General features: G+C 47.2%; 1 protein-coding gene across 1 annotated transcript in view; it reads right to left on the reverse strand.

Annotated features, from left to right (window-relative positions):
* SYNPO2L (synaptopodin 2 like) overlaps window positions 1–25,777 on the reverse strand; it is a 78,284-nt gene that overhangs the window by 33,053 nt on the left and 19,454 nt on the right. The window contains exon 2 of the mRNA XM_084841405.1: window positions 1,808–1,959. Within this exon, the coding sequence (XP_084697531.1) occupies window positions 1,808–1,959 (152 nt within the window). The remainder of the gene's footprint in view (window positions 1–1,807; window positions 1,960–25,777) is intronic.

The raw sequence follows: 25,777 nt of genomic DNA on the forward strand, positions 1-25,777 counted from the left end.
CAAGTACAACATGGTCGCTTTCCCCCAGAGTTCCTGTAACTGCTACTTTATCCACTAAGTCATCTCTGTTGGTTAGGATCAAGTCAAGGATAGCCGATCCTCTAGTTCCTTCCTCTACTTTCTGTAGGAGGAAGTTATCCGCCACACAAGTCAGGAATTTCCTGGAGGGGCCATGTTTTGCAGAATTGCAATTACAATTGCAATCAGCAGTGGCGGAGCCAAGGGGTCAGCAGGGGTAGAGCAAACTACATCTAGTTTGTTACACTAGTTTGCACCTGGTAGCACAAATGGCTTTGGAAAGCACAAATGCCTCCAAGAAGCATACATGACTTATTTTTTTAAAAAAGTGCTGGAATACTTAACTGAAGAGTATGTTTTGGTTGCAAGGTTTATGAGTTTCACAACAAATTCTATGGTTGCAAGGTTTATGAGATTCACAACAAATTCACAACAAATTCACAACACATGGTTATTGCACTGTTATAATTGTGCAACCGTTATAATTCTCTTATATGTATGTTGACAAAGGCTGTCTTTACACGAGGCATTTATTGTGCACTTGTGATTGGTCACTCACGGAAGTTTGCAGGTCATTTACATGACGCCATCAACCTCCAGGGCACATCCAGCTGTTTTTGATCTTTATCTTGCACCCCCCCCAAGATAATCCACTGTTTAAATGTAAATCTGCTTTAATGGTTGTGTGTAAATGTGCAGTTCCGCTATAATCACAGCCTGGGAAGAAGAAGCCATTGGGCTAGCAGGAAAACCACAATTCCCCCCTCCCCCCCATGTGTCTGCCTGTTGACCTGGGCTGGGAGGAGAGTTTTCTCGGCCAGGTTAGGAGAGGCTCAAAGCAAGCACGGAGCTGGCCAGGAAGGAAGAAGATGGTGACCCCCCATTTAAACAGCTGACAGGAATGAAGCCATACATACACACCCTGCTCTGCTTTGCAGAGGGAGAGGGAGAAATACTTGAATCCCTCGGGAGACCCATTGATTCACTGCTTGTTCTTTGCCCCAAGGCAGAAGAGAACTTGCCTGGGTAAAGGGTTGATCTTTATCTTGCTTAGAATGCAGAAACAGAAGCCCCAGTAAATTGTGAAATAAAAAGCCTCCTGTGATGAGGCTCAAAATAGGGCGGGGGGAGTGTTTTAAAAACTAGGATTAGTTAGACCCTACATATGTGTACGCTGTCTTACTGGAACAGGGATGCTTTCAATAAATACATGCTTTTTTAAACTTGAAAATGGTATCAGTGGAATTTTTACTTTTTTGACCTCTCTCCACATTTCTAGAGAAGCCGCCACGTTAATTGGTCTTGCAGCAAAAGTGACAAGGGCCCCATCTACACGAGCCTTTTACTCCAGGGCAACTGCGAGTCAAGGTCCCTCTGGATAGATGATGCAATCGCCGCTTCGCAGCCATCTGTGGTTTTCTTCTGGAAACTGCGGATTTCCGAGGTGGCGTTTTGCTGCAATTTTTTGAGTTTACTGTGGGTTTCCCCGTGGTTGTGGGCCGTCTGTCCCTTCCCCGAACTGACTTCACATTTTGCAGTGGGCGTGTTGTAGGCATGCATAGTGCTTGCGTCACTCTGTGACGCCCCTTTACCCCCCCCCCGACCCTTTGCAGCTGTGCAGTTACAGAGGCACAGAGAGGTGTTTTTTGCAACGTTTGTGTTGCCTTGTGCTACCTTAAATTATGAGTACACAGTTTACACAAAAGTGGTTGTGCTGAATAAAACAATGAGGGATTGCATTTTCCACTCAGCTCTATAGACACCAACAGCCAACAGCTATTACCATTACCTTTTAACGACAATGCTGAGGATGCCATTGGAAGAGTCTATCAGCTGCATGGCAGTGGCATGGGAGAGGCCAGCACAGGATTTTCCATTGATAGATATTAGTTCATCATTTTCCCACAGGCCCCCACGACATGCTTTACTTCTCTTGCGAATCTAAGAAGGGAAAAGAGAGAGCAGAGTTGTGAAAAGGAGCAGGGAAAGAAGGGCATCACATTCAATGGATTACTGTCTTAGGTCTTTCCAAATAAGGGCAGGTGATCTGGACTTTAATTCTAGAACCTCAAGTCTTCCCCAAACATTTTTTTTGCAGCTAATACAGCAATTCTATACAGGTCTACTCAGAAATAAGTCCCATTGAATTCAGTGGGGCTTAGGTTTGCTATTCCTTTCCAAATTTACACAATCAGAGCAGGATTCTAAGAGTGGCAATAGAGACTTATATGGAACTATACTTACCCACAGTTACTTTAGCTTTGGAAATAGCATATCTTATTGGATTAATGGCACTGCCTTAGGTACTTGCATGGCCCCATAGTATGCCAACATCTATCAGGCTGACTTAGAACAATGCTTTCTCAGCTCCAACCCCCAAAAGCCTCTTCTTTACCTGAGACTGATTACACCGTTATTATCTGGACTCGTAGTCAGGAAGGCCTGACCAGGATTCTATCAGGATTTTTAAAACTTTCACCTCACCATCAACCCAAGCCTAGACCAGTCCACACAACAGATTCACTTTCTTGATACTACTGTGCAACTACATAATGAACATATAAGCATCACCTTATACTGGAAGACTACTGATAGCTACACATAGTTACCTGCTTCCAGCTTCCACCCAGAACACACCATAAAACCCATTGTCTGCAGCAGGAATGAGGACCCACCAGATGTTGTTGGGCTCCAATTCCCAAGAGCCTCAGCCACCACAGCCAGTGGCCAGAGATTATGGAAGTTGAAGTCTAGCAACATCTGGTGGACTACAGGATCCTCCAGCTCAGCTCCTATTCCAAGTTCAAGATCCACAGCTCTCACAGGACCAAGCCACCCCGTGTCATTTGGTATAGTATGTGGTCTAGTGACATCTGAGCCAGCTTGCAGCCCTCTATGCCAATAATTACGGACTCAGGGCACCTTGTTATTAGTAAACCTTCTATAGTTTTATTCCACCTAGTGCCGGGCTAAGTTTAGTGTTAGTGTCACAGGATTAACCCCCTCCCCTGCACCTGCCCTCTCCTGGTGTCTGCAGTGGCGGAACCATGCCAGGCTATTTATACCTTTGCCACAGTAAATCAGGACTTGGGTGCGAAGGGTCTTGTGCTTGCATGACCTGTGCTTACCTGCTCACATTACATAGGTTATAGTTGGGGTGTATGTGCCCTTGCCCAATTGTACAATCCCATTCACCCTCAAGGAGGGATGTCCTGATTGTCAGGGTCTGTAAAGATAGAATTCCAACTGCTGATACAACCACCTATCTGATGCTGTCTACTGCCAGCTACCGAATAAGTTTTGGAGGGGGGAATGGGTAGATGTTTTCTTCCCCAATCTGGGGAATGGAAAGTAATGGAACAAGGCCCTATAAATGGGGACAGGAAGCATGGCACGGAGCAATAGCCCTATCCAAAAGGGCCCTCCCCAGTTGGAACCAAGCCCCTCATATGGCTTCGTAGTGGTTCCATGGCAGGAGGATACAGTGTGCTTTATAACTTGCATTTTAGAAAGGTTCTGGGTTTCATTCCAGGGCTAGTGTCAGGCCCACTTTTCTCTGAATCAGAGATTTATGTACAGTAGGTATATTTGGTTAAATTTATAATCAAGGATACAGCATGCAAGTTGTTAAGTCTGCTGTATGTGGCCTTGTTTGTTCTTACTCTGTGAGCACCTTCAGAGCAATGGTGCCTATAGGATGCCTGGGGGGCGATGCAGGTTGACCTATACAGGTGCTCTCGTGATGTCACACTTCATGCCCTTTAGGGAGTGGCGGAGTCCTTATTTCACCGGCATAGCTTCTGTCCCGTGCCGACCTTTGGTGGAGGCTGTGTTGTACCACAAATGGGGTTACGCTCCCGCACCACTGAATTAGCCCCCCCCACCGAAGAGGATTTCGGTTGGGTTTTAATTTTCTGGTGATTACCAGTGTTTCCTTTTCAGGAACACAAGTTCATCTTCAAGGTAGAGCTACAGACATACTATGACACCTCTAGTGGGCTGGGTTTTAGGGTTAATTTTTAGGATCACTGGGGGTGTAGTGCCACGCCCCAGGGTTGGCTCTCTGATCTCTCAAGATCCCATTATTTGAACTTCTTTTATACGTAGCATTGCCTATGCAGGCTGATTCAAGGCTTAATGTCCATTCTTAAATTCCTTGTGTGTGAAGTAGGGGTGGACGAAAGTCACTTACCTGTCCTCGAAGATTTCCCGTGGTGGGGGGGAGGCACTTCGTTGCTCCCCCCGCGAAGTTCAGGCCGGGGGGGGAGGCTTCCCGCCTCGCCCGGCCGAAATTCAGGCCGGGGGGGAGGCTTCCCGCCTCGCCCGGCCGCGAACTAAACAGTTAAAAAAAAAAATAAACGCCCCCGTGATAGGCTACGTGACGATTAATGTAGCCTATCACGGCTAGATCTGCAAAGTCAGCCGTGATAAGCTACGTGAATCGCCACGTAGCCTATCACGGGTGACTTTAAAAAAAAAAAGTGCGTACGCAAATGGCGGCCCCCATAGGGAGCCGCCATTCGCGTTCCTTATTTGGTCGCTGTAGTCTACGTAAATGTTTACGTAGACTACGGCGAAAATAAGGGCAACGCAAATAGCGTTGCCCTTATTTTCGCCGTAGTCTACGTAAACATTTACATAGACTACAGCGACCAAATAAGGAACGCGAATGGCGGCTCCCTATGGGGGCCGCCATTATCCGTACGCGCTTTTTTTTTTTAAAGTCACCCGTGATAGGCTACATGGCGATTTACGTAGCCTATCACAGCTGACTTTGCAAATCTAGCCGTGATAGGCTACGTTAATCGTCACGTAGCCTATCACGGGGGCGTTTTTTTTTTTTTCCTTTTATTGCAATGGCGGCGGCGGCAGCCGGTCGAAAGATCGGCTGCTGCCCCCGCCCCTGACAAAGACCCGAAGAAACGCCAGCCGGACCTGCCGCCAAGAGGGACATTCGGCAAAGGTAAGTCCCGTCCCGGGGGGGGGTGCGGGGGCGGGGGGGGTGCGGAGAATTTCTCCCCGAAACTTGTTCGGGGGGCCGAACACGTTGGCGCTCGGCCCCCCAAAGTTTCGGGGAGAAATTCTCCGCCATCCCTAGTGTGAAGTAGGGATGGTGGAGAATTCCGCCACGGATTTCAGTGAGGCCGAATGCACTGGCATTCGGCCCCCCGAAATCCATGGCGGAACGACCTGCCACCCCCCCCACGGATCTCCCCTGGGACAAGATTTACCGGGGGTGGATGTTCCGGACGGCGGCGGCTCCAGCGGCGGCTTTGGTGGTGGCGGTGGCTGGTCTTCCGACCGGCTGCTGCCGCCGCTGCCATTTGCAGTCTGGTCTTTTGTTTTTTTTGTTTTTTTACCCAGACGTGATAGGCTACGTAAAGACTTAGGTAACCTATCACGTCTGGGTAAAAAAAAAAAAAAGCGTACGCAAATGGCGGCGGCTACGGCAGCCCCCATTTGCGTTCCTTATTTTTCACCGTTTTAGTCTACGTGAATATTTATGTAGACTGTTGCAGCAAAAATAAAGGGGAACGCAAATAGCGTAGTGGGCGCTATTTGCCTTCCTTTTTGATTCGCCGTTTTAGCCTACGTAAATATTTACGTAGGCTAAAATGGCGAATCAAAAAGGAACGAAAATCGCGCCCACTACGCTATTTGCGTTCCCCTTTATTTTCGCCGTAACAGTCTACGTAAATATTTACGTAGACTAAAACAGCGAAAAATAAGGAACGCAAATGGTGGCCGCCGTAGCCGCCGCCATTTGCGTACGCTTTTTTTTTTTTTTAACCCAGATGTGATAGGCTATGTAAATATTTACGTAGCCTATCACAGTTGAATACAGGGACGCAAACAGCGGCGGCTACAGCCGCCGCCATTTGCGTCCCTGCTACCCAGCAGCTGGATGTCCGGCTGCTGGCGGAGCCAGCCAGCAGCTCCGTGGAATCCCCGCGGAGCCGAGCCTGCTGGGCAGGACTCCGGGGCGGGGAAGGAGCGCCTCCCCCACATCGAGGATTCCGGGAGGACGGAAGGAGCGCCTCCCCCCCCCCACGAAGCAGATCCGCGGAACGGTAAGTGACTTTTGTACATCCCTAGTGTGAAGGGCAGGCCTCTGTTCATGTCATTAAAACACAGTCCTCCTGCAATCCGAACGTTATGGATCAGGTAGTAGTATTGAATTTGCACCACCTCCTGCATAATATCTGTTTTCTCATAAGGCATATAAATGACAGGTAGATCACCAGTGCCAACGTTTTGTCTAATACCTGGATGCTAGCACTTCCAGAGATCATGCTAAGCGGTTCTCATTGAGTGTCGTGTATTTAGATATGGTAAGCCATGGTGCAGTTCATGGCTCACAGGACAAGGGCCTCCTGTACCTGGGTTGTTAGGGAGCCCTGGGTTTTTTGCTTTCACATTCAGCTGCAGCTGTAGCCTTCTCAGTAGTTTACAGTTATGGTCTTGGCTCCATTCCTAGGGTGTTGGACTTCACTCATCAGCATCTCTATCTTGTCCTCACTGTTATTTTTCCTTTAGATCAATGGAATGGACGTGAACTTGCATGTGTGCGCATGCTCCTGTCTGGACACAGCATGGTGTTGGGCTGGTCAGAGGGCTTATAGGTCAGGCTGCAGATCCCAGAGCAGACTGTTCCAGTGTGCATGTGTTAGTGGTTTGACAGACGCAGCATGCAATGAGAGTGCCTCCTTCCCACTCCATTCCATCATGGTTTGGTGCGTGTTCCCCCCACAGGTTCTGGCGCTGCATCTAGGAGGGAACGACCTGTTGGTGTGAAAGGCCAGGACCTCATCCTGTGTGCCTTGGCCAATTCCCAGGTCATACAGCACAGCTGGCCAGGGATTATGATCACTGGTGCTGCTTGCTTCCTCGAATTAATCAGAGGAATGTTTGGAATTTGAGGGCCATGGAAAGGGCCCATTGGAAAGTGAACCAGGAGATGGCATTGGGCTATATCAGAATAGCGACTGGATCATCTCTTATCTGGAAATTATTAGGACACGGGGGGAGCCTTATAGACAGGACCTGTCTGATTTGGCAATGACAAACTTTGTTGGATCGGCTAGGGGCAGGTGGCACTCCAAGGCCTTCAGGACTTACATGTGGGCTTTTCCTTGATGCCAGGGAATAGCCTCTCCTTTTCTGCTACTTACTGTTCTCCTTTATCTCCTTTAGATCGATGGAATGGATGTGAATCCATGCGTGTGCTCATGTGGTCACGGCATGGTGTTCGGGGATGGTCGGAGGTCTTAGGTCAAGCTGTGGATCCCAGCTCAGACTGTCCCAGTGTGCCCATGATTGGGGGCTTGGGAGACGTGGTATGCAGTGAGAGTGCCCTCCCCACTCCATTCCATCAACATGAGGTACATGTCGCCCCGCAGGTTTTGGTGCTGCATCTAGGGGGGAATGACCTGGTTGTGTGAAGGCAAGGACCTCATTCTGCAGGCCTTGGCCAATTCCGAGTTATCTGGCACAGTGAGCCGGGGATAACTATAATTTGGTCTTGTGTGTTCACAAGAATGAAGTGCGGAATGTTCTGACCCAGAAGGCCATGGAAAGGGCCTGTCAGAAAGTGGACTGGGAAATAGCCTTGGGGCTTTACAAGCATGGTGATGGGATCATCACTCACCAGGACATCATCTGGACAAGGAGGGAGACAGGATGGTGTGCACCTGTCTGATGCTGGGATTGATATATTTTTGTTGGATCTGCAAAGGGGCCTGCAGGAAGTTCTTCAGCACAGGTGGGGGGAGTTTGACAAGCAATAGGCTTGTCACTCCCGGTGGCGGCTACAACAGGCAAGGGGGAATGAGCTTAGGGATGGTGAACATTCAGAGGCACTGACAGGTTCTGCGGCTCAGCGGGGGGATAAGGGTTGCCTGTGAGACTGACTCACCGCATGCACCCAGGAGCTCTGCGGCCCGGGAGGGGGTGACAGGGGAAGGTCTACCTCCCCCATAAGGGGCAGTCCTGAGGGGCGGCGATGCTGTCATGCCACTCCTCAGGCTGTGTATGTCTTCACCCATTATAGGGTCAGCTAGCAGCTGGCACAGTCCAGTGCCTGTCCTAGGTTTCCCCTTTGCAGATATTTCAATAAATGTGGCCCAATTTCAATCCAAGCACTTGCATTCGTCTCTTTATTACCCTTCTCCGCTCGCGAATGCCCTACCAGCTTGCCTGGCCCTGGGGGGGAGGTGTCGCAGGCGGGGGTGTGTGAGCGGATGTGCCAGGCCGCCATTGGCGAAACCCCATGGCACCACTGGGGGGGGAGGGGTCGGAGAAGCCTTTTTACTCTCCGCACCCCTCCCAACTGCCTCTCGCTCGCATGGCTCCCTCCCGCCCTCCCTTAAGCAGTGTGGGTCTATCTGGTTGCCCTTTGGGGGGCCATGTAAGAATTTTTGGCTCACAGTCCGATTGGCCTGGGCTATGCATCTTTTTAGCTACTTCATACTGTTAATGGGGTTGGGTGAGTCCTTTAGGTAAATTTGGTCTAATTTTTGTTAAGTTCAGGTCGCATTTCCAATGGCGGCTAGGACCAGGTGACGCCTGAGGCCTCCTGAACGGATTTTGCGGCTCGGCGGGGGGATAAGGGTTGCCTGTGAGACCGTTCACCTCACTCACCCAGAAGCTTTGTGGCCCGGGAGGGGATGACAGGGGAAGGTCTACCTCCCCCATAAGGGGCACTCCTGAGGGGGGGGGGCGATGCTGTCATGCCACTCCTCAGGCTGTGTATGTTTCTCCCTGTTTTTGTGTAATTGAAGCTGCAGCTCAAGTGGTTTGAGCAGTCTGAAAATATTGTTCTTTATTCACCCTTAAAGCTTATGGTCCCTCATGCTGTGGAATCCCTCCTTTTACAGTCTAAAACTCAGTATCCTTCTAGTGCCAGGTTGATGTGTTATGAAATCTTATTGCTTTCTGTGCCTCGTATTTCCGTCGTTGTAGTTTTCTAGACCCCACTACTCTTCTCCCTCTTCAAGATGAAGGTAAACCTCATGATTGTGTTGCCTTAATGTCTTTGTTTATGAGATCTAGACTTGATCTTTGACACTCTTAGTTTTAAGTCCTAATCTGATGGCTCATGTGAGCAAGCCACTGATGAGACTTTGATTTCTGACTCGCTATGACTTGAATCAGCTCCTTTCCCTCATGTCCGCTTTGCTCAAGTAGCTGAACTCATTGTTCTTGCTCATGCTTGCTACATAGCTGAAACCAAAACTGTCAACGGGCATCTCTACACCAGCCTAAAATATTGCATTTAAAATGGGGCATTCTGCTTCCGTTTCAAATGCAGGATCACAACGACTTCCTTTTTCACCCGCTTCCTTTCCCCCCTCCCCTTCCCCTCCATTCTCCCCGTATCTGAGTCTTCCATTATCTTTCATTGATCTCGCTCCTCCTCTTGCTGCTTTTCCTTTTTTCATGGAGGGAACTCAAGCGGAACACAACAGGGTAATTTGATAGCTCATTATCTGAGATCTATTTAAAAATGGAACAAAGGGCATTTAGTGCAGGAGACGGCCTGGAGGGTCACGCCCACAAACTTCCTGAGAGCGCCATCTCAACAGTGGGATAAAAGCTCCGTGTGAAGAAAGCCAATGTCTATACTGACTCCTGTTATGCTTTTATCATTGCTCATGATTTTGTTTAACTGTGGGAACAACATGAGTTTGACTTTTTCTAGTTCAGTTATAAAAAACTGTTCCTTATGTTGTAGCTCGTTGCCTGCTTGCCTTGGTATCAAAAAAATGTGAAGGTCATTCCAAACCCTCCACTCTGGAAGCTAAAGGTAACTCTATGGCTGATCGCCATGCTAAACTGGCTGCCCTATCTGCTTCCACAGCATTTTTGCATGCTTAATGGATGACCTGTCTTTTGATTTTTCTCAGTTAGCTGTCCTTCAAGATTTGGCTCCAAAACATGAAAAGAAGAAATTGGGTTGTCTTTTGCATTTTGACTCCCTCTGGCATTCCCTAGATGGCCACTTGGTAGCTCCCAGAGCGTTAATAAGGAGAGGGTAAATATTAGGGATGGCAGAGAATTCCGCCACGGATTCCAGTGAGGCCGGATTCTTTAGAATCCGGCCCCCCGGAATCTGTGGCAGAACAGCTTCCTGCCCCCCCGCGGAATCCCCCCAGGACGGAACTTACCTGGGGTGGATGCGGCGGCTTCCGCGGCGGCTCCAGTGGTGGCTAAGGCGGTGGCTCCAGCAGCAGCGGCTGGTCTCCCAGCCAGCCGCGGCCAGGCTGCTGCAGCCGCCATTTGCATCCTTGCAGCCATGATAGGCTACGTAAGTATTTACATAGCCTATCACGGCAAAGAGCAGGGGCGCAAATGGCGTAGCAGCCGCCATTTGCATCCCTGTTCTTTGCCGTGATAGGCTACGTAAATACTTACATAGCCTATCACAGCTGCTAGCAAGGATGCAAATGGTGGCCGCTACGATGGCCGCCATTTGCGGCCGCAGCAGCCCGGCCGCAGCCGGAACTCCAGCTGTGGCCGGCCCTGGCCAGTGACTCTGCAGAGCCGCCGCGGAGCGGAGCCAGCCAGGGAGGATGCCCCTGCGCGGAGCCAGGTAAGGGATTCGTACATCCCTAGTAAATATGGCAATTTGAAAACATTGGTATACTCCAAAATTTTAGCCACAGCAGCCCACATCCGTACATGTTGCTCAACCTGTCTAACCTATAACATGGGGAAAGTTGTAAAGGTTGAACAAGGGTACAGAGGCCTCCCAGAAGAATCCTTCCTGCATTTGCAAATTGACTTTGTTCAGCTGCCAAAGCAGGCTGGCTATAAATACATTTTAGGAATTGTTTGTTTGTTTTCTGGTTAAATAGAAGTTCAAGAAATGTTGAAAGAGTAAATGGAGTGTTGAAAAATTAAAATTACAAAACTAAGTTCAGATCTAAGACTAAGATCAAAATTCTTCCAGTAGCTTTAATGGCCATGAGAGCCACTCCAAGCAAAAAATAAAGACTGAGCCTTTATGAGAATGTTACTAGAAAACCAATAAGAACACTCACTGCACCACCCACTGTACCTGATTTAAAGCTAGCCCAAAGTGAAATAGTTAAATATTGTCAGGTATCGATGCATGCTGTCAGTAATTTTCATTCACAGGTTAAGAATGCACACCTGTCTGAACCAGTAAGTGAACAGTGTTACTCGCTTCAGGCCAGAGACTGCGTCTACATAAAGAAGCACCAAAGAAAATCCGTGTTAGAACCATGGTGAGAAAGACCATACCAGATGCTGCTGGTCTCCCATACTGCAGTCAAGCTAGCAGGAAATGATTCCTGGATACATGTTTCCCAGTGTAAATGCACGCCTGCACCAAGGCTGGTGCCAGCTAACCCAGCCCCCCAGCAGATGATCTCAAAGAGACAACGCTCTCAAATGGAGCGACACAAGGCTGTCCAGCCCAGAAGCAGATGAAATTGCTGACACAACTGAAGATTTCAGGATCCAGATACACAGGGCAGATACCGGCAATCCTACCCTTGAAGCAGACAAAAGCAAGATGCAGACAGCTAAACCCAAGACCGTCAGATCAAGTGGAGACTCAAAAGACTTAGAAGATTTTATTCTTTTAAGTGAATTGATGGCTGAAGGTTACACAACTGAAGAAATTTGCAATAATGCACTAATTGAACAGGCCAAAAATCAATCCAGATAATGTGTTCCCTCATTCCGCAATACCACGAGACTTCTCATGATGTACTTCCAAAAGGCGGGAGATAGTTTTGCTTGTGAACCATAATAATGCTCTGCCACTCCGAAGAGACCAGTAAGGTTCCATCCTGCCGGCAGAGTTCGCAAAGTCCAGCAGCGAGCCTAGCTGTCGGGAGCACCCTTGCTACCTTCTGAAATCTGCAAGTAGCCAGAATCAACACGATAGGGCTCTTTTCCAAGGCTTTATTTCCATTCAACCTAATGACGCTTACAGATGCTAATTGCCTGAGCCTCTTAAGGGAAACTTAAGAGAGCTGCCTATCCGGGGTTTCTAGCCTTAGGGAATCAGTTGGTCTCCGTTTTGGAGGGAAAAGGCGGGAAGCCTCTGAACTTAAGGTCTAGGAGGTGAAAGTCCACCCCTTTCCCGTGGGGCATTGGGGTGCAGCTGTTGACGGCGCACCAAGCAGGATGAGCGCCTCCTCTCGGCGCCCTCCGTCTCCCGCTTGTCCCTGTGCCGGTGCCTAGCGTCCCGAAGTTCCAGTTGTCCCTTCCCCTGCCTGCCAGGGTCACTACCACTCTCAGGAATGTGAGCAGGGAGGGGCTCTCTCTCCGGCGGCACCTCTGAACAGCTCGTGGGTTCCTCTCCCACGGTTTCTATCTCTTCCTCAGAATCAGAACTGCTTTGGGGCTCTATGGGCTCCAATCCATCCTTGACACTAGCGCCAGTTGGCAGAAGACAAAGAAAAGCCAAATATGTGGACCAAGTGGACATGGTTGATTGTTTTGGGTCACATGACAACCTCCCTAGTAGCATAAAAATCAAATACCTATGTATAAAAGACTCACGCTACGGCAAATGCTTTGAAGATTCCTAATTTTTATAAGGATTAAGTAGTGTAAAATTATTTTGAAGCCTTTTATAACCGATGAGAGAAAGGCTCAGAGGGTACGTGATCATCTTCTGACCAGTTTTGAACCTTGTCTGCTTAATAATGCTGAAGGAGAAGGGATGTATACCTTTCTATACCTAGAAAGTGTTGAAAGGCCAAACTCCACAGGTAATTAAAAGTAGGTGTCATTACCTGTATGTAACCATTACACAGAAGGTCTGCTGGCAAGTTTTGATGTGTGAAAACCCCTGCCCTCATGCAAACATGCAAATGCAATGTCACCTTTGTGAAAATAACAAAGATTTGCATATACCATACACTATGAGCTTAGATAGATACAACCAGCTTGAAAAAGGCAAAATTGTAGCTTAGGCTCAACTTCGTGCGTTTACCAGAAAGAAAGATGTCTTTGAACAAGAGAATGCAAGAAAGATAGAATATTTATTGAGAGATGGTGTATGTGATGAAAATGGGATTTTAAAATGGTTAAAGCAAGTGTAAACTTTGGCTGAAAGTCCCCGGTGAGAAGCAGGCAGACAGATGCATGTGGAGTTGCAGGTAGAAAGACTCAAACGGGGGAAGTGTGAGGGGAAAGCTGGAGTAGAGGCTTGTGGAGGAGTGTGGAAAAGTACCAGAAAGTGTATAGAAATAGGAAGCAAGAACTAAAGTCTCTCTCAAAACTAGAGTGTGATAAAAATACTGCAAAACATGGTGAACTAATGAAGGCCGAGGGAGAACTGCACAGAGTGTAAGAGGAGCTGCTTTGTGTGTAGAACTGAGAACCACAAATTGTTGATGGGTCAACAATTGGAACTGGAAAATTTCAGTTTAGTGAGTATCTTAAGAATATGTGCTTTTGTTCCACTGGTAAGCTTGTCTGATGAGGCTTTACAAGTAGCTGAGGAAAGAATGGAAGTGAAAAGCAAGGGAGAAAGGGGAAGATATATCCAACTGAATGCAGAGTTCCAGAGAACAGCAAGGAGAGACAAGAAGGCCTTCTTAAATGAACAATGCAAAGAAATCGAGGAAAACAACAGAATAGGAAAGACTAGAGATCTCTTTCAAGAAAATTGGAGATATCAAGGGAACATTTTGTGCAAAGATGGGCATGACAAAGGACAAAGAAGGCAGGGACCTAACAGAAGCAGATGAGATTAAGAAAAGGTGAAAAGAATACACAGAAGAACTATACAGGAAAGATCTTAATGTCCCTGATAGCCATGATAGTGTGGTCACTGAACTTGAGCCGGACGTCCTAGAGAGTGAAATCAAGTGGGCCTTAGGAAGCATTACTAACAACAAAGCTAGCGGAGATGACAGTATTCCAGTTGAGCTATTTAAGATCCTAAAAGATGATGCTGTTAAAGAGCTGCACTCAATATGCCAACAAAATTGGAACACTCAACAGTGGCCACAAGACTGGAAAAGGTCAGTTTACATTCCAATTCCAAAGAAGGGCAACGCCAAAGAGTGTTCAAACTACAGTACAATTGCGCTCATTTCACATGCCAGCAAGGTTATGCTCAAAATCCTACAAGCTAGGCTTCAGCAGTATGCGAACCGAGAACTACCGGAAGTACAAGCTGGGTTCCGAAGAGGCAGAGGAACTAGAGATCAAATCGCCAACATTCGCTGCATCATGGAGAAAGCAAGAGAATTCCAGAAAAATGTCTATTTCTGCTTCATTGGCTACGCTAAAGCCTTTGATTGTGTGGATCACAACAAACTGAGGCAAATTCTGAAAGAGATGGGGGTAGCAGACCACTTTCCCTGTCTCCTGAGAAACCTGTACGAGGGTCAAGAAGCAACAGTGAGAAACAGACATGGAACAACCGATTGGTTCCAAATTGGGAAAGGAGTACGACAAGGCTGTATATTGTCGCCCTGCTTATTTAACTTATATGCAGAGTACATCATGAGAAATGTCGGGTTGGATGAATCACAGGTCGGAATTAAGATTGCCGGGAGAATGATCAACAACCTCAGATACGCAGACGATACCACCCTAATGGCAGAAAGTGAAGAGGATCTAAAGAGCCTCTTGTTGAGGGTGAAAGAGGAGAGTGCAAAAGCTGGTTTGAAACTCAACATTAAAAAAACGAAGATCATGGCATCTGGCCCCATCACTTCCTGGCATATGGAAGGGGAAGAAATGGAAGCAGTGACAGATTTTATTTTCTTGGGCTCCAAGATCATCGCAGACGGTGACTGTAGCCATGAAATTAAAAGACACTTGCTCCTTGGGAGGAAAGCTATGGCAAACCTAGATAGCATAGTAAGAAGCAGAGACATCACCTTGCCGACAAAGGTCCGTCTAATCAAAGCTATGGTTTTCCCAGTAGTAATGTATGGCTGTGAGAGCTGGACTATAAGGAAGGCTGAGCGCCGAAGAATGGATGCTTTCGAACTGTGGTGCTGGAGAAGACTCTTACGAGTCCCCTGGACTGCAAGGAGGTCAAATCCGTCAATCCTAAAGGAAATCAACCCTGAGTGCTCATTGGAAGGACAGATACTGAAGCTGAAGCTCAAATATTTTGGCCACCTAATGCGAAGAGAAAACTCTTTGGAAAAGACCCTGATGCTGGGAAAGACTGAAGGCAAACGGAGAAGGGGATGGCAGAGGATGAGATGGCTAGATAGCATCACTGATGCAATGAATATGGACTTGAGCACACTCCAGGAGAGAGCACAGGACAGGAAGGCCTGGCATGCTATGGTCCATGGGGTCACAAAGAGTCGGACACGACTGAACGACTGAACAACAACAAAGCTTGTCTTCAAGAAGTGTATACTGAATTGCTTCTTTTGTTTATGCTGTTGTTGTGTAGTTTTAATCTCTGACCATGTGCAGATGTACTTATGTTCTTTAAAGCTCTGTCTTAGAAAGACTGGTAAATCTGTGTAATCTGCGCAAATAAAGCTAATGGCAATAAAAGAGTTAGAAAACAGCCAAGAAAGAGAAGCTGAAGTGCAAAAGCTTATGAGTATCAGAATTTGAAACAAGTGGCCAGAACATACTCTCCTGAGAAAGGAAGGAATTGTGGAAGAAAATTCCATGAGCCATTAATCAGGCCAACATTTGCTCTGACCCTTCTGTTAGGATTGATTCTGAGCACAGGGAGATAGTTAGCAGCTCAGATTCTGAAGAGGAACAGCCAGAACCAGGGGATGTATTTTCCCAAGCCAGTTCAGATATGGGTAGGCGTGCTTCTCAGGTTACTAACTCCCACATGGCCAGGCCTGAAGCCCCCCCCCCCCATGCCCTGCCTCTGTGAGAAGCTGGGAGGAGGAGGAGGAGAGTGGGGGCTGTGACCTAAGACTGCGGCGCAGAGCTAAGAGGGGAACATCCGGAGCGGAGCTCAGACGGCAGCGATGCGTGAGAGGCGACATAGGGAAGCATCACTGGAAGGGCGGGACATCCCTAAGTTAGTCTAGCCAGCAAGCCTCACTTCAAACTGCAGGCAACTTCGGTGTTCCCATTTGAATCCCCTGGAGGCATTCCTTTCTAGCCTGAGAGTCTTCGAGGATTTGCATCTGTAATGAACCTGTTGATAATGAATTAAAGGCGTGACACTGAAGCCTCTCTATTTGTGTGTGAGAGTGCATAAGGAAAGAGGGAAATGTGACACCCGCACTTCACTAACCTTGCATGTACCAAAGTACAGTAAAGAAAAGCAAGCAGACTAAGTGTCTGGGTGAAAGGAAGTGTTGGGGTAAAAGGGGAAAATTCCAAGCCCCAAGTTTCAATGCCACCTGAAAACCCAGATAAAACCAGAACAGTAAGAACTGCTTGTCAAACTGACAACTGAAGATTATTGTTTAGCTATATGACAGTTACAGACCAATCAGAAGTATTATACAACTCATCCCATCTCTGTAATGTTCTGTATCCAATCAGTTTTAGCCAAAGTTGTGCCTTGTCATACAGTGTATAAAAGCTTTGTTTGAAATGTAAACGAAGAGAAACTCCTTACAAGAATTTTTTAGGAATCTTCACATATGTATGCTTTCTTTTCTGTCTTTTGTTTTCTTTGAATAAAGATGTAAATGCTCAGAATAAGCTGTGAAGTTTTCTTTGACACCTGGATACTTCAGCTACAATTAAAATCCCCCCTCATTCTATTAATTAAAAGAAAAATTGACACACTTCATAATGACACATTTGGTTTGGCCCTCAGTGTTTATCCTGGAAAGTGGAGGAATGGAGAAAGGAGAGAAAACATATCATTTGGGGGGGGGGGGTATGACTTGTCTAGACATTTGTTGGCCCTTTATCTGCCTCTGGGGACCACCTCCTAGCTTTTCCTATGATCTTAAAATAGAAATTGCTCATTGCATCTGCCACATTCATCAGCACAAGTGCCACCATCCTGGCCTTTCAGAGTCTTTGCCCTTCCTCTGCCTTTAACATAAAAAAAATCTGGAATGAGAACATGAAACCTAATCATAAAGCAAAAAAGCAACAGGCTCTCCTGTTCCTATCAAACTCAGCACCATCCATTTCCCTCCTCCCCTCATTCCACCTAGGTTTTTGGAGTACAGCTTTTAGACAATGAAAGAATAAAATAAAATAAAATAAAATAAAATAAAATAAACAGTGCATGCACTTCTATGAGATGCCACATTTGGAGAAAGAGGAGCAAGGGCGTTCTGCTTGCATTTCAAGAATGTGACTGATTGGGAGCAAGGTGCCACAAGCACAAAAGCTGCAGAGAAGTTGCCCTTTCTTGAAGACCTTTTTCAATCACAAAAACAGTTTTACAAGCACAGGGACAAAGAGGGCTACCTACCTTGCAGATTTAAATTGGTTAATAGGCTTTGCATTTCTAGAGAATGCCTGGGAACAGCAGTATTTGAATGGAGTGGGGTTGTGGCAATGCTAAGAAACAATAGTTCTAAGAAACAATATTCGACACCCTGTCCAAACTACTATTCGCCCAAACCCAATTTCTCTGAAGATTCCCACCATTCTGCGGCCACCATTCGCTTCACCATTTTAGCCGTGGTAGGCTACGTAAATACTTACTTAGCCTATCATGGCTAATGCAGGGATGCCATTTGCATCCCTGTGGAGGCTGTGATAGGCTGTGTAAATATTTACGTAGCCTGTCATGGCAAAAAAAAAGGGAACGCAAATGGCAGTGGCTACGGAGGCCGCCATTTGCACCCCTGCGCAGCCCAGCAGCGGCCGGATGTCACTGCAGGCTGCCCTGGCCGGCAACTCCACAGAGTCGCTGAGGAGCGGAGCCAGCCGTCGAGGATTTCGGGGGGAGGGACGGAGCGCCTCCCCCCCCATGGATGTATGAAACTAACCAGGTAAGTCATTTCGTACATCCCTATTCCTCCCAATGGCCTTAGATAATGGGCTGGGAGGATTACCTCTTCAGGCTGTAACTATAAGCCTTGGTGTTATTTTCTTTTATTCTTGCCTGATAGTTGCTTCTCAAGGTACTCTGCAGGCAGAAAGAAAGCTGTTTTTCGGGCCCTCAAGGCTGGCAGGGAGTGTTTTAGCACCTAGTTAGGGATGGCGGAGAATTTCTCCACAACTCTCCGGGAGGCCGAATGCCAACGCATTCGGCCCCCTGAAATTGGTGGTGAAATTCTCCGCCCCCCCGCCCCCCCCGGGATGGGACTTACCTCCTTCGAATGTCCCTCTCGGTGGTGGGTCCCGGCGGCGTTTCGGCGGCATTTCGGCGGTGGCAGCAGCCGGTCTTCCGACCAGCTGCCACCGCCGCCATTACAAAGTAAAGTTAAAAAAAAAAACACGTGATAGGCTACGTAACGATTTACGTAGCCTATCACGGCTAGATTTTCAAAGTCAGCCGTGATAGGCTACGTAAATCGTTACGTAGCCTATCATGGCTGACTTTGGAAAAAAAAAAGCGCGTATGCAAATGGCGGCGCCCATGGGTGCTGCCATTTGCATTCCTTCTTTGGGCAGGGGTAGTCTACGTAAAGATTTACATACTACGGCGAAAATAAGGGCAACGCTATTTGCATTGCCCTTATTTTCGCCGTAGTCTATGTAAATCTTTACGTAGACTACCCCTTCCCAAACAAGGAACGCAAATGGCGGCGCCCATGGGCGCCGCCATTTGCGTATGCGCTTTTTTCCCCCCAAAGTCAGCTGTGATAGGCTACGTAACGATTTACGTAGCCTATCACAGCTGACTTTGAAAATCTAGCCGTGATAGGCTAGGTAAATCGTTACGAAGCCTATCACGTGTTTTTTTTTTTATTTATTTACTTTTTGATTTCGCAGCCGGGGAGACGGGGCGCTCCCCCCTGGCCTGAATTTCGGCGGCGAAGGATGGGGCGCCTCCCCCCCAACCTGAATTTTGGCCGGGAGGGGCGGGGCGCCTCCCCCCCGGCCTGAATTTCGGGGGGAGAAATGGAGCGCCTCCCCCCTCACCGAACACAGCTGCGGGACCAGGTAAGGGACTTTCGTCCATCCTTACACCTAGTGCTCTTCCGACTGACTCCCCTTCCCCATATTTCAGAAGTAAGGAGACAGTCCATGCCTAGGAACTATGGTGTCTAAGACAGAGGGTTTCTTTACATGGAGCTTTTATCCTGTTTTTGAGATTGGTTACTCATGGAAGTTTGTGGGTCTTTTAGATGTTGTCATTAACCTTCAGGGTGTCTCCTGCACTAAATGATCTTTATTCCGATTCTTAAAAGAGCAGAGATAATGAGCTATCAAATTACCATGCTTGGGTTCCGCTCGAGTTCCCTCTTGAAAAGAGGAAAGCCCACAATAAAAGGATCACAGGACCATCTAGTGGTTGTATAATGAAACATATCGAAGACTCGGATAAGGGAGGAAAGGAGAGGGAAAGGAAGCACATGTAAAATGTGATCCTGCATTTAAAACGGAAGCAGAAAGACCCGTTTTAAATGCAGGATTTTAGGCTGGTGTAGAGATGCTCAGAAGAGTGGGATCCAATAGTTGAGTCTACCACTTTGGGGATTCCTGAGGTATCCAGCCAGATGGTTCCATCAGGTATTCCCCATGAATTGCCCTCGCCAAACAAGTTGTTAATATGAGTACACTATTTGTCTGGGTGTCTTCATTTCCCCCTATTTTGCCTGGTCCACCTTTTGGATTCTGCTATTCTGGAGTGGATCAGAGTGAGAAAGAGAGTGCTAAAAGAGGCATGGGTTGTGAGCCAGCTGAAGAAAAGGATGCATAGGCATAAAAGAGAGCGCAAGAAGAAATCTCACATACAGTTGGTCTTGCAGAGTGCAAAGCCTTAATTTCAGAGCAGTGAAATGCCACTTTTTGGACAGTGGTGTAATGGTGTAAATGTTGAAGTGCAGATGCTCATCATGACAGTCCCCATAGCGACGCCCCCAAGGAGAGTCCAAAATTGCAGGCAGTTGTCTTGATCCATATCAACAAACAGTTCTGGGAGTCTTCATGGGCTAGGAACAAGACTTTTGTAAAGCTAATTGCCCATTCAAGTCCAAGCCACCCCAAAATACTTTGCATTACAACAGAGCACAATCTATTGTTGCTGGGAAAATTAATTTTATACCAGCTACTGTGAGGTCTGCAGCTTAGCTTAGAAGGATCAGGAAATTATGGTGCATGTGTGTGTGTGTGTGTGCACACATGTGCATGCCAGATGACATCAAGGTCCCTAGTGCCACTGCTGTGTCTCTGCAAGTCCTGGCTCCACTAAACCGCCCCTGTAACACAGAGCCACTCAAGCCCAACCTAGCCAGGCAGCCCAGAAGGGTACCATCATGTATGCTATTGAAAGCCATAGAGATGCCCAGGAGAACCAACAAGTTTGTGCTACCCTGATCCATTCCCTGGTGTAAGTAATCTACCGGGATGACCAAACTGGTTTCTATCCCAAACCCTGAAATGAGATTGAAATGGATCCAAATTATCACCATCATCATCAACCAAGACCACCTGGAGTTGAGAGGCCACCATATACTCCAATACGCTGCCCAAATAAGGACAATTTGAAACTGGATGATGCTTATTCCAAATTCTTGTGTTTAAACTTGGCTTTTTAATCAGAGGCTTCAGCATTGCCTTCTTTAAGAAGGTGAGAACCCCTCCTTCTCTCAAGGAGATATTCACCACCTCTGGCACCCAAATTCCAAGCCCAGTCCTGGCAGATTTCAATAGCCAGGTTGGCCAAGGATGCTGAGCACATGTGATATGCCTCAGTTCTTCAAGTAGCTTGCTCACATCCTCAGGTTCCACAATCTGAAACATATCCATAACAACATGTCAAGACAGTGCCCTAGCCAAATCCATCTCTGAATCTGACAAAATTATGGCATCTAAATCAGCACAGATGTGTGCGACTTTATCCACAAGATGTAAAGCAAATTTGTCACAGTGAGTCTTTGATGGTCCCACCTCATGTACTCCTGGACCTAGATGTAAAAGGCCCTTTATCACTCAAAAGGAACTCTGCTGGATGACATTGTGTGAATACAATGGCAGCAGAGACTCCAAACATGGATTCTTACTTGTGTTTGGTCATATTAGGTACAAGTCTTCCACCATTTGCACTCTAATCATCGACCCAGTCGTTTCACTGCCCTCAGCTCCCCTGAACACCAAGGAGCTGATATGGCTCAATGGATGGGATGAGGACATTTGGAGTGATTGGATCAATGGCCTCAGCTGACCCCTCATTTCAAGCAGAGACTGGGTGGTGGGGGGGGATCTTCACAATAACAGAAGCACGTTGGAGTATTATTATCCGGATTCTCATGGGATTGGCTTTGGTCTGTCAGGGACACATGAAGCAAGAAAAGCTGAGTGTACCGTACCTTTAAAATCTGGTTTTCAGGGGTCATACAGCAGTTGAAAGGGGTGGGGGAAGTAGAACTGAAGGTATCAACCAAGCAGAAGCTGCTCAACCAATGAGAGAGGCTTGTTTCCTGGCTCCTGTCCCTGTTCCCACCTGCTACAACATTATTATGAATGGAGAGCAACTAATTTTTCCCCGTGTGTACAGACTTCCTTGAAGAAGCCAAAGTTATGGGCAGCCTGAAGGTTTAACCTTTCCATGATAATAGAGTTATTACTGACTCCCTCACCACCAGTTCATTCTCCCCTATTCCAGACCAATATAAATTTAAATGGACCAAAGCTGGAATTCTATACACATTTACCTGGGAATAAGTCTCATTGAATTAAATGGGGCTTAATTCTGAGTACATATGCACAGCATTGTGCAGCAAGAGACTACTAACAATATCTACAGTGAGGACTTCCTCTATTTTTTACAATTAGAAGAAAATGCAATGCAAATTGAGAAATTTTGTGAAAATGCAGCTAAACAATTTAAAATGTTGCATAGGTAAGTGGGAGGGAGAAGGAGAACCTTCTCCTTGCCAACAGTTCCCCCTATAAATCACTTTTTAAGATGTTTTTCTAATAGGGCTACTTCTAGTCATGGAATCTCATCAGGAGAAAAATGACAAAGCTGTTTTGGAGGGGAGGAAAAGTATGGGGCGGCAGGGACATAGAAATCCAGCGCCCTCTTTTTACTCCCCACCTATTCTGTGCTTTTAGTTCCTCCCTACACATAAGAACAAAAGAAGAGTGGTGCTGGATCAGACCAAAGTCCTATCTAGACCAACATTCTGTTCATAGTTGCCCACGGGAAACCCACAAGTGAGACGTGGACTCCTGCTCGTGTTCCCCAGCAACTGATATTCAGAGGCATACTGCCTCTGAATCTGGAGGTAATTTACAGTCATCAACACTACTAGCCATTAATAACTTTCTCCTGCATGGATTTGTCTAATCCCCTTTTAAAGCTATCCAAGTTGGTAGCCATCACTACATCTTGTGGTAGTGAATTCCATAGTTTGACTATCCGCCATGTGAAAAAGCATTTCCTATTATCTGTCCTGTATCTCCCACCACTCAGCTTCACTGAATGATCTGGGGTTCAAGTATTATGAGAGGAGGTTTTTCTCCCTATCCACTTTCTCCACACCATGCATAATTTTCTACACCTCTATCATGTCTCACCTTACTCACTGTTTTCTAAGCCAAACAGTCCCAGGCATTGTAACCTTTCCTTATAGGGGGGTTGCTCCAGCCCCTTGATAATTTAAGGGAGCAATCCTATGGCCGCTAGTCAGTGGCTAGATGGCCATGGGATAGGTCGGTTCCCTGAGAACTGACCTTCCTCCCCTCCCACGCTGCCTCGCAGGCAGCTTGGAATGGCCCCATGCTCTGCCCTTGGAAGAGGAGCACAGAGTGGTGAAAATGGGGTGTTCCGGGGGGCATTCCAGGGCAGGGAAGGCAGAAATGCCGGTATGACACATCCTATGTGTAATCCGGCAGCTGCTTCCCCTGGTCCAACTTCCCGTGGATGATCCCCTCCATGCTTCTCCTGCCCTGCATTGGATAGGCGGTCACCTCTGAGTTTGGAGGCAGCTGCCTATCCCCATAGGACTGAGCCCTTAGTTGTTTTTCTTCACCTTTTCCAACTCTACAATATCCTTTTTGTGGTGGAGTGGCCAGAACTGTACACAGTATTCCAAGTGTGGTTGCATCACAGATTTGTATAAGGGCAGTAAGTTATTGACAGTTTCATTTTCAATTCCTATTCTAATTATGCCTAAGATGGAATTTGCCTTTTTCACAGCAGCCACACACTGGGTTGACATTTTCACTGAGCTATCTACCACAACCCCAAGATCTCTTTCTTGGGGTGTCTCTACATTAAGCATCCCCCCCCCCCGCAAAACCCTACATCCTTTCCGGAGCTTCCTGCGTTTGGTTTCTTTGCGGGATTAGGAAGGGTTTCTTTACACAGCAGCCATGTGGTTTGAACTGAGGGAGTGCCTCCCTCCCTCCCTGGCAGGTGTGTGTGTGGGGGGGAGTCTTGTTTTTGTAGCTTAACTTCTGCTGTACTGTTTTCTCATAGCCCCCAGGAAACCTCTGACGTACTTCTGAGTAGACATAAAATGTAAGATTGTGCTGTAAGTCTGCAACCCTTGGCACACTTATGTGGGAGTAAGCTGCATTGAACTCACTGGGCCTTACTTTTGAGTAGACATAAGATCACCCTGTAAGTCTGCAACCCTTGGCACACTTACTTGGGAGTAAGCCCCAATGAACTTAATGGGGTGCTCTGAATCAACAGAGGACATTGCTTCTGAGCTTGGTGGGGTGGGGGATCAGATGTGTCTCCCTTCATTGCAGGGAGGCATTTTACCCTCTTCTCCCTCCAACTGAGAAATGTGGAGGCAGGAGTCGCAATCAGCAGACGATTTTTGCCCTCGCACCCATCAACTCTGCTCGGCTCTCCTTCCATGCAACCCCGCTCCCATCCTCGATGCCTTCGTCATCCTGACAGCACCCCCAACAACTGAAAACAAATGCCCACAGCAGACAGACACAGCAGTTTCTTCCGCTATTGGAGAATTTCCCAGGGAGGTTATGGTGCTCCTGTTCCATGTGCTGGGAAACATTTTTTTGCGTTTGGGGATGACACGAGATAGGCTGGGGGAAATTGCAGGAGGTGCCTTGGACGTTAACAGCCTCATGTAAAGAGCCTGCAAACTTCTGAGAGAGAGCCATCCCAATAGCAGGATAAAAGCTCCATGTGATGGAGCCCTTGGTCAGTTAATGCCACTTGAATGCCATCTGGATCTAGGTGAGTTTGGATATTTTCCCCCAACACGCATCACTTTACACTTGCTTATATTGAACTGTATTTGCCATTTTAACGCCCATTCTCTCTGTTTGGAGATATGCTTTTCAAGCTGTTCACAATCCCTTTTTGTTGTAACCACCATCAATAATGTGATGTCATCAATAACTTGGCTACTTCACTGCTCACTCCTAATTCCAGGACTCTACCGTTTACATCCCCCTTCACTGCGAGAACTGACCATTACTCCTACTCTCTGCTTTCTTTTCTTTAACCAGGTATCAGTCCAGAAGTATACCTCTCCTCTTATCACATGACTGCTAAATTTGTTCAGGAATCTTTGGTGAGAGATTCTGTTGAAACCCTTTGTCCAAGTAAACAATGGCTGGGTTTGCACAATTGTGTGGGGAAAAGAAGCCATCGTGGCTTCTCCCCCTGCCCCTGCTGCACATGCCGGTTGCTTACACAATTACCCATGCTGCAGTGTAGGTTGGCATGTCATCTGAACCCGGCGAATGGCACGGGTAGCTTTGTATCCACCCTACAACCCACAACATGCGGTAGGCATTGTAGGATGGCATTCCAACCAGCACTGTAGCATAGGTAATTATGTAAGCAACCAGCACAGGGGCAGGGGGAGAAGCCATGATGGGTTCTTTCCCCCGCGATAGTGCGAACCCAGTCAGTGTCTACCGGATCACCTCTGTCCACCTATTGATACTCTCAAAGAACTCTAACAGGTCAGTGAGATGGGACATTTGAAGTCAAATATGACTCTATTAGACTTCCTTGGCAAATTCCCACTTATCTTTTTGGTGCCAGGTTAAGACTTTCCTCTATACCCAGGCATTTGATAGCATATGATAAGGTTGTTTTAATGGATCCTGGGATTTATTGTTGATTGTTTAAAAATTGTTATATTTTTGTATGTTGGTGTTATGTATTTTTAGGGTTTTAATCTTTGTAAACCGCCTACAGAGCTTTGGCTATTAGATGGTTGTTGTTGTTGTTGTTCAGTCGTTCAGTTGTGTCCGACTCTTCGTGACCCCATGGACCATAGCACGCCAGGCCTTCCTGTCCTACGCTCTCTCCTGGAGCGTGCTCAAGTTCATATTCATTGCATCCGTGATGCTATCTAGCCATCTCATCCTCTGCCGTCCCCTTCTCCTTTTGCCTTCAGTCTTTCCCAGCATCAGGGTCTTTTCCAGGGAGTTTTCTCTTCGCATTAGGTGGCCAAAATATTGGAGCTTCACCTTCATTATCTGTCCTTCCAATGAGCACTCAGGGTTGATTTCCTTTAGGATGGACTGATTTGACCTCCTTGCAGTCCAGGGGACTCGTAAGAGTCTTCTCCAGCACCACAGTTCGAAAGCATCAATTCTTCGGCGCTCAGCCTTCCTTATAGTCCAGCTCTCACATCCATACATTACTACTGGGAAAACCATGGCTTTGATTAGACGGACCTTTGTCGGCAAGGTGATGTCTCTGCTTCTTACTATGCTGTCTAGGTTTGCCATAGCTTTCCTCCCA

The sequence above is a fragment of the Heloderma suspectum genome, chromosome 3 (genome assembly GCF_057233095.1).
Source record: "Heloderma suspectum isolate Gila_16-S chromosome 3, 16-S_ref, whole genome shotgun sequence".
In the NCBI taxonomy this organism is placed as follows: Eukaryota; Metazoa; Chordata; class Lepidosauria; order Squamata; family Helodermatidae; genus Heloderma; species Heloderma suspectum.